General features: G+C 46.8%; 1 protein-coding gene across 1 annotated transcript; it reads right to left on the bottom strand.

Annotated features, from left to right (window-relative positions):
- Positions 1 to 1,743: 1,743 nt before the first annotated feature.
- XBP1 (X-box binding protein 1) lies at positions 1,744 to 7,586 on the bottom strand. Its single transcript, XM_047696277.1, is given in 6 exon segments — positions 1,744 to 2,886; positions 3,190 to 3,297; positions 3,300 to 3,335; positions 5,283 to 5,417; positions 6,273 to 6,369; positions 7,305 to 7,586. Coding segments are annotated over 6 exon segments (1,164 nt in total). The 5' UTR covers positions 7,535 to 7,586; the 3' UTR covers positions 1,744 to 2,328.
- Positions 7,587 to 9,230: the final 1,644 nt, after the last annotated feature.

The following is a 9,230-nucleotide window of genomic DNA, read 5'->3' as shown; positions in this document are numbered from 1 at the left end:
TCCTGGAGTCGGCCACGTTACCTTTTGCCTACAGTTCTGTCTTTACTTTGCTCCGGTAGCATACCTAGTAGAAAAGGAAGGAGGCACGCATAGATTGGTGTTACAAAGCTCAGGGAAATGGTATGAAGACATTTGCCACCTGACTGTTTCATTTATGGACAACCCTCTGCATTTAATAGAAATCTTGCTTTGGTTTTGCAGGCAAATGTCTTGATTTTTATTTCTGACCAGTTTGTTTCAATGAGATGTCCTTAAATACCGGGTGTTTTCTCGAGACTGGGCAGGGTTTAGTCATTTTCACCCATCTGTGCAGAAAATGAAAACCCCAATGACCGATACAGGTTATATATGTCCTGTGTGTTATTCCTGCTAGTACAGCTGCTGCTTTCATGTGATGTCATTGAATGTAAATTATTTGAACCTCAATCTCCAGATGCTTCTATTATGGAGAGTAGCTAAAATGCTTCTGTAATTACATTTGCTTAGACAGTCCTTAAATAGATTCCCAGCCCATAAGTTTTCAGTTATAGAAAATCAGGTGATCAGATTTTTAATCATGGGGACTGCTGGAGGCTCTCTCTACATTTACCATATAGAAACAGCCTAGGGGTGCCTGGCTGGCTCACTCAGAATGTGAAACTCTTGATCTCAGGTTGTGAGTCTGAGCCCCACATTGGGTGGAGAAATTACTAAGAAAAATAAATTTTAAAACAAAAAAGGGAAAACTGAGCCTAAGTAAGCTTGCGTTGCCACAGACTAGGATTGAGCTCTGGTTTTTGTAACCAGGGATTTTAGGCTGTCTTGTGGACATGCTTCCAGTCACACCACGATCCCTTGTACTTGGCTGAAAGTAGAGGGTGCTTGGTCTTGCTTCTTGGGACCTTTTGAATCCTACCTTTAGTCTATACTCATTCACTCTGACTGCTGTAGTGGTAGTCTTAATGTTGACATAGGATCCTGGTATAGGTGAGATGTTTTCTATAAATGAGGGAAGTCCTTCAGTGTCTTTTAAGAAGATTCCCAAAGGGAAAAAAAAAGATTCCCAAGGAAAAGTTGCACATGAATGATGATGAGGTTATCATTCCTATAGTTTTTGGATAATATTAATGTGTCAGGTTTTTTTTCTTAAACAGGTTCATTCTTCTGTAAAGCAGGTTCATTGCTTCTGTGAAGCAAGTTCTAGAGGATATCTAATTCTCTAAGTTTAAACTCTCTCCAGAAAGTGGATTAAGGGAAGTGGTGCTTGGGATGGTGCCTGGTGTTATGTACACCAAGAACTTATGACGCATCAGCTCTTTGAATCCTCTACCAACCTTTAGAGAGGTTGACTGTTATGCCACTGCATAGGTGAGGAAGTGATATTATATGTCCAGGGTTACCTGGCTAGCCAGTGGCGGAGTTAAACCCAGGGAGTTTGAATCTAGAAAATGTTCTTAATCCCTATAATAATGGCAAGAGAATCTTGGTATTTAATGGCATGTCCTTCTCTTAGCATGTTAAGCATTCTAGCTCTGCCACTTACTCATCTGTGAAATTGGCCAGTTAGGTTAAAGAAACTCAGAAATACAGTAACTGCTCAAAGAGTAGATTATATCACAACAGTCAGAAACTGAAGCAGGCAATAACTAAGGGGGAAAAAAACCTTTAAAAAGTGGCATGCTCACTGAAGCTGGGTAAATCACTATCATGGCAAACAGTGAAACACCTAGAGAAAACAGTAAGACTTACCCAAGAACAAAGACACTGCATTGCACTTTTTAATTGCACAGGTAGTTTTAAATAAATGGAGAAAGCACCTTCCAAAAATTACACTAGCAGGGAAAGATTCCATCAAGCATTTACATAGTAAATTTCCATAGTTTTACACAAGATTCTTGATCTTTACGTGAACTGTACATGAGGGAAAGGAGCCCCCTCAGGTAGGTGTTCTCTGCTTGCAGAAGCAAACTAAAGGACTTAAAATTGGAGGCAAGCCTGGGATGCCAAGAAGGAAAAGAAATGTTAAAGGGCCACTCATAAATTTCATGTCTAAGATGCTTGTCTGATGACCCTTACGTAAGAATTTTAGGGCAGACTACTGCCCTTAAGGGTACAACCTCAAAAACTGTAATTCTGGATTGTAGTAATATATCTGAGTACCTCGGACTGCTGGATGACAAAGACAATACTTGGGGTGACCTATACAGTTTAACAGACAAATACTTTAAGGGAATTCCCTAGCACTTTACACCCTCTACATTGGCTTTTTTAAATGAAGCACAGGCTTCTTTGCTATCTTCCAGGCAGTATAATGGTCAAAAGAAAAGGGTAACAGCACTGGATCATTCCTTAGACACTAATCAGCTGAGGAAAGAGTTCATTGGCAAAAGTGTCCTCCCAAGAATGGTCTACACCAAGCAGAGAGGACATGTCGCTCAAGGGAGAAGGGGAGCCCTCATATCCACAGTCACTATAAGCATCCAGTAGACAGGAAGATGGCTTCAGGCAGTGGCTGGATGAAAGTAGATCTGAGGTGCCCAGCTCTGGAATGAAGTCATCTTCTACAAGTTCTTCCTTCACTGAGACAGTGAATTCAGGGTGATCTTTCTCTGAGGGGCTGAAAGGTGCTTCCTCAATTTTCACTACCACATTAGCTTGGCTCTCTGTCTCAGAGGGTATCTCTAAGACTAGGGGCTTGGTGTATACATGATCAAAACGAATCAGTTCATTAATGGCTTCCAGCTTGGCTGATGACGTCCCCAGTGACGGAGAAGGGGAGGCTGGTAAGGAACTGGGTCCTTCTGGATGGGCTTCTGGGAGCTGCTCCAGGCTAGGAGACTCTGGGGAAGGACATCTGAAGAACATGACTGGATCCAAGTTGAACAGAATGCCCAACAGGATATCAGACTGCAAGAGGCAAAAGTTAAATAGAATCCAACCATCAGAAGGTACTGAGAATTTATCTAGAATACTTATTACTAGGTCCCACAACGTAAATTAATCATAATAGGATGACCACCGAGTCCCACAGACTCATCTATACCTCACTCTATGTCCGAATCACAAGGAGATAGGAAGGCAGTCGATGTTCACCTGTAACCCAACCAAAATTAACTTCTACTGCCCTCCTCTGAATGGTTGGGAATGTCAGACATCAGAGATATGAATCAATAGTTCTAATGCTCTTTCCAAAATCCAAAAAACCCCTACCTCAGAGTCTGAAGAGTCAACGCTGTCAGAATCCATGGGGAGATGTTCTGGAGGGGTGACAACTGGGCCTGCACCTGCTGCAGAGGTGCACGTAGTCTGAGTGCTGCGGACTCAGCAGACCCGGCCACCGGCCTCGCTCCATTCCCCTGTGAAGAAAGACCAATGGCAACAGCTCAAACTGCAGTCCTCAAGGAAATGCTAACCAGGCACCTGTGAGTCTCAACTTTCAACAAAGCTAGAAAACTATGCTTTAGAGCTGAAATCTTTCCCTTACCTTCATTTATTTCCATTTTATTGAGTCCTCAAGAAGAGAGAAGGGATGGAAGACTAACTTCTGTCATTTTCTATGCAATGAAACATCTTTACGCCCCAAGCAAAGGTTCAGGAAGGACTGATATTCCTAAATATCTTCAATGATACGCTCTATAATAATTTTTTTTTTTAAGATGGTACTTTTAGGGGATCCTGGGTGGCTCAGTCGTTGGGTGTCTGCCTTCAGCTCGGGTCATGGTCCCGGGGTCCTGGGGTAGAGCCCCGCATCTGGTTTCCTGCTCCCCGGGAGGCCTGCTTCTCACTCTCCCACTCCCCCTGCTTGTGTTCCCTCTCTTGCTGTGTCTCTATCAAATAAATAAAATCTTAAAAAAAAAAAAAAAAAGATGTTACTTTTAGGGGCATCTGGGTGGCTCAGTTAATCATCTGTCTTCAACTCAAGTCATGATCTCAGGGTCCTGGCATCAAGTCCCACAGCAGGGAATCTACTCTCTCTCTGCCCGTCCCCCCTGCTTGTGCACATGTACACACTCTCTCAAATAAATAAAATCTTAAATTTTTTTTAAAGATTTTTTTGTTTGTTTAATTTGACAGAAAGAGATCACAAATAGGCAGAGAGGCAGGCAGAGATAGGCAGGCAAAGGGAGTAGGGGAAGCAGGCTCCCTGGTGAGCAGAGGGCCTGATGTGGGGCTCAATCCCAGGACCCTGAGACCATGACCTGAGCCGAAGGCAGAGGCTTAACCCACTGAGCCACCCAGGCACCCCGCTCCCCAAAAAGATTTTATCTTAAGTAATCTCTGCACCCAAAGTGGACTTGAACTCACAATCCTGAGATTGAAAGTTTCATGCTCTAGCAATTGAACCAGCCAGGCGCCCTTCCATAATAATTTTCTTTCTTTTTTTTTTTTAAGATTTTATTTATTTATTTGACAGAGAGTGAGAGAGCAGAAGCAGGGGGAGCAGCAGAGGGAAGAGAAACAAGCTTCCCACTGAGCAGAGACCCCGATATAGGGCTTGATCCCAGAAGCCCAAGATCATGACCTGAGCCAAAGGCAGACACTTAACTGACTGAGCCACCCAGGTGCCCCCATACTAATTTTTTTTTCCTGATAGATAGATAGATAGATTTATTTATTTGACAGACAGACAGACAGACAGACAGAGATCACAAGTAGGCAGAGAGGCAGGCAGAGAGAGGAGGAAGTAGGCTCCCTGCTGAGCAGAGGGCCCAATTCGGGACTCAATCCCAGGACCCTGGAATCATGACCTGAGCCAAAGGCAGAGGCTTTAACCCACTGAACCACCCAGGCACCCCTGCTCCATACTGATTTTCTTAAGTAATAAAGTTCCATAGTGAATTTAGGCCCCAATTCTTTTTGGACAGTAATTTTTCAAGTTTGTTCTGAACATGACCTTCACAGAGTACAACTGCCCTACTATCAATCGTAGACCCCTTAGGTGCTGTCAATAAATAAGCCATGTCTGTGCATTAAAACCTATAATCACCTTCTACCAGACGGTGTCACTACCACAGTAAATCCTTTCCCTACTCATTCATATTCATCAAAGAACTACTACAGTTTTAGGAGCATTCAGTTAGATTTGACTGGCTCTCTTTTTCTGGTTCTCCTTACCAGTGACATGGTACATCTCGTTGGCTATCGGTATTTGTTAGTACTTGCTCTTAGAGAGCTGTGTATCTTGCTTTAATTATTAGGAATTAGTACTATCCACTACACAGTTGAAAAATGAGTGTCATTAAGAGGTCATGTCACTTAGAACCAGTTCTCACATAGGACATCAGATAAATGGGATGAATTACCTTGGTCTGGGTCTCCACCTCCTCTTCAGTAACCAGGGCATCCATCCCCAAGCGCTGTCTTAACTCCTGGTTCTCAACTACAAGGCCATGAGTTTTCTCTCGCAAAAGTTGATTTTCTAGCAAAAGTTTTTGGTTCTGGAAGTAAGTTCAAGAAGAAGCTATTAAAACATCCAGTTCTTTCACTTAAGAATCCACCTGATGAAGTTTCACTATGGTTGGTTTCCTTTCCTTCTCCTTGACCTTTTGGAAAACTCTGCTTATACAGTTGGTTCACAGTAGGTATTTGAAGGAAGGTCATGGTTACGAAAAACAAGTGTCATGTCGGGGTGGGAGGTGGGGAGGAGGTCACAAATAACAATACTTGCAACTACTCATTTAGACCTCAGCAAAGGGTGACTTGTGGCTTTAATTTTGACATGATGGCAAAAAAAAAAAAAAAAAAAAATCCTATCTTGAACTAGCAGGTTGTAACAGAAGTGGTAATGGTGGACCATAAAATCAAAATATGTTAAAAAGCATGTGTGTGTGTGTGTGTGTGTGTATGAGAAATCCTTATATATTCAAGATGTGTAGCTGGCAACAATTTAAGATTAGGTAATAAGTAGGCCCTAGAAGGGGAAGGGAACCGTTAGTGGACTTTTGGCCAAGCCAGGAAGGGTCTCAGGTTTAAGCAATGATTTTCTATCTGCTCTTATGAATTTCTTAGTACTAACTTGATAAAAGTTATAATGTTGTAATTCACCAACTCGGAGACAGATCTAGCACCAAATGCCAGAGGGTCAACCACTTCTGCTCTCATCAAACTTCACCACTTAATCATTTAATTATCTATCTATCCTAATTTAGATTCTTTTTTTTCCTTCAGTTTAACTTTTAATTAACATTCAGCTGTATTCTAAAGAGACAGAAACAACTTGGGATGGGCAGCAAACATCAGAACATTGACCGAGGAAGGATATACAATAAGAGTTTGACCTTAAGTATTTTTACCTCTTCCTCCAAATCTACCACTTGCTGTTCCAGCTCACTCATTCGAGCTTTCTTTCGGTCTCTGGCAGTCTGGGCTGCTACTCTGTTTTTCAGTTTCCTGAGAACAAAAGGGGCATACCACACTAAGTCATCTCAAACTTTATTTATATCTTTGAGAACTTAGCCAGCTGGTGCTTTCATTTTCATTTACCATTCATATAAGGTAAACTAAAGTAAAATACACTCCAGGCTCCTCCCCTCAATAAAACAAAACAAAAAATGGCGTTTCGCGGATCTGGCTTGAAGAACTGCTTCATTCTCCCTCGTACTGCGTCATCCACACCCCCGTCGCACCCCCGCCACAGCAAGGACGCTGGACACAAGCACTACTCAGCTTGCATCATAAGAGAGTTCCTCCTCCTATTTTTACTCCCCCGTATAACTCAAACAGAGGAGAGGCCGATGCCTTTCGCCCTGGCTGGCATTCTGGGCAGTCCCCAGACAGCTGGGCCCCGCGTCTGCTCAAGGAGGAACTTATATCTCAAAAGGCACAATGACCACAAAAGAACTAATATTTACGGAGAGCTGGGTTGGGTGCTACGTCTTTCTCACTCCATCTTTTCAAAGACCTCATGAATAAATAAACCATTCTTAAGAGCGTGGAGGCTAAGTTTGACTAGTGAGCCTCACAGAGCTCACAGCCCTCTCCACAACTGTCATTTCAACCCCGCACGCCTTCAAAAAAAGGTCAGAGTCCAAGCCACCGCCCAAATTCAGAAAAACTGAATGACAGGTCTGTGGTCACATAGCAGGAAGGCTGAAACCCCAGTGCGCGAACCCCCAGCTCTACGCATCTCTAATGTGTCAGAAAAGGGGGTGGGGGACAAAGGCCGGCGCAGCCCGGGACTCCCGACTTCCTGCCCCGCCCCGCGCCACGCTGGCACCCCACCTGCCAGGCCCAAGGCGCCCGAGGGCGGCAGCCGGCCAGCGCCCGGCTTCGGATCCGGCTCCCAGCCCTTCGCCCTCAGGGTCCGCGCCCCGACCCTCGCCCACCTCCGCAGCGCCTTCTCCTCGGGGCTCAGGTGCGTGAGGCGCTGTCGCTTGCGCGCCTGGGGCGGCCCCCCGCTTGCCGCCTCGGGGCTGGCCCCTCGCGGGCCCGGCACCATGAGTGGCAGAGCCCGGCCGGCCGGGGCTCCGGCGGCGGCGGCAGCGGGCTTGCCGGACAGAAGCAGCACTTTGGGGGCCCCGGCGGCCGGGCTCTGCGCGGGTGCCACCACCACCATGGCCCGAGAGTGTCTACGCCAGTGCGCGCCGCCGCCGTCCACCGCGCGGGCCTCGCCGCACCCAGCCTTTCTACGGTCGTGGCCCTCCGCGATTGGCCAGCGCCGCGTGACGCGTGGCGTCTCTCGGCGCCCGTTGGTCCTGCGGGCCCCGAGGGGGCGAGGCCGGAGCGTCCAGCGTGGCGGCCGCAATCCGGGAAAGGAGGGGCCGTGGGGGGCGGGGGACCGGCGGAGTCCCGCTCTCGCGGCCCTGGAGGACCTGGGGACTGCCTGGCTCCTCAGGAAGGGTCCGGAACCCGGCGTTGTTTCTTCCTCCGACGGATTTTACCCCCTAGGCTGACGGATTTCCACCCGGACGACTGGGTCTAATTCCAAACGGGGAGATTTCCGGACTGATGACCCTTCCCCGAGACGGACGGACGGGTGTCCCCTCTGCCCGACCACATTTTATCTCCTGCGCCACATCGGCGCCCCGAGCGGAGCGGAAAGTCGCGGGGGGCAGAGAGCGCGACCAGTCGGGCTTGCAAGAGAAAAAAGCCTGCCAAGAAATTCCGCGAAATAGCCTTTAGGAAGTGAAATTGCGCGTTTTAGAACTAGGCTTGGCTCCTAAGGTTGCACAAACCCGGGCGTCGTCAGGTCCGCATGGTAGGAGTGCATGTGAGGTACTTTAATGTGCATTTCCCAGTTGTCTGCTATGAGCATACTTTTTTCGTTTCGCGTGTTCAGACGAGGGTCCCGGGGTTTGCCCTCAGCCCGCTGGCACGCGGGGAGGTTTGAGGCTCCTGCCCTGGCAGCTGGGGAGCGGTTTAGGCCCGTGGACATTAGAAAGCGGCAATCAGGGACAACCCCCCGCGCGTTGGCCTTTTTTGAAGCAAATTACAAAATATGAAATTCCCTAGAGTTACAAAGTGATACTTTGTTTAACAAGTAGTTACTGCTTCCTCTGTGCTTACAGATTAGTAAAACTCCTATCGGGTGGTTGGAAATAGGCAAAAAGCGAAAAGGCAGAATGGTTCAGGTAATTTTGCAGTGTCATTAAGTCAGGTTAGCTCTTCAGTTATATTCTGGTGGGGAGGAAAAAGGATGGGAAGCCGGAACTAAATCAACTCCGTAAAGGGTCCCAATTTCTGTTACTCCCAGGAGTGGGCCACGAGTCTCCCATGCCTGCTTTCTTCCTCCACGTTGGCAGGGCTAAATCAGTGACTATTGAAACTGAGGGCATTCTGAACACACGCTGCTTCAAGGTCCTGAGAAAGAGGTGGAGCGATCAGAGACTCCGCGCAATGAAGCCTGCTTCCTTCTCTTCGGTCCGGAGCTATCATCCGGAGTCTCATCGGTCCGGAGCTATCCAGGTCCTAACGTGCCTCCCCCGATGGGAGACTCACTCCTGGTCTCTGAGACCTTTGGGAGAAGTCTTCGGGGTGCTTTCTGGCTGAGACCTATACCTTTAAAGAAATCTGTAAGAGGTTCTGAGAAAAGTCGTGTAACTGTCATGCAACCTTTTGTTAAGCTACCATTTGTGAACACCAAGACAATGTCTGGTGCAATGTAAGAAGTCCCAGTGAAGCTAAAATTTAAATCATGTAGGCATAAAAAGAAAATGCCGTGAGGCCCCTGTTAGTCCAGCAAGGTGTCCATGAGTAACCATGTGGAGAAGGGACAAGATGCTGGGGCAGAGGAGAAAAGGTGGTTGGATTGC

Source organism: Lutra lutra, chromosome 12, assembly GCF_902655055.1.
Source record: "Lutra lutra chromosome 12, mLutLut1.2, whole genome shotgun sequence".
Taxonomy (NCBI): domain Eukaryota; kingdom Metazoa; phylum Chordata; class Mammalia; order Carnivora; family Mustelidae; genus Lutra; species Lutra lutra.
Note: the sequence above shows the minus strand (reverse complement) of the source record. Positions and strands in the feature narration are given on the sequence as shown.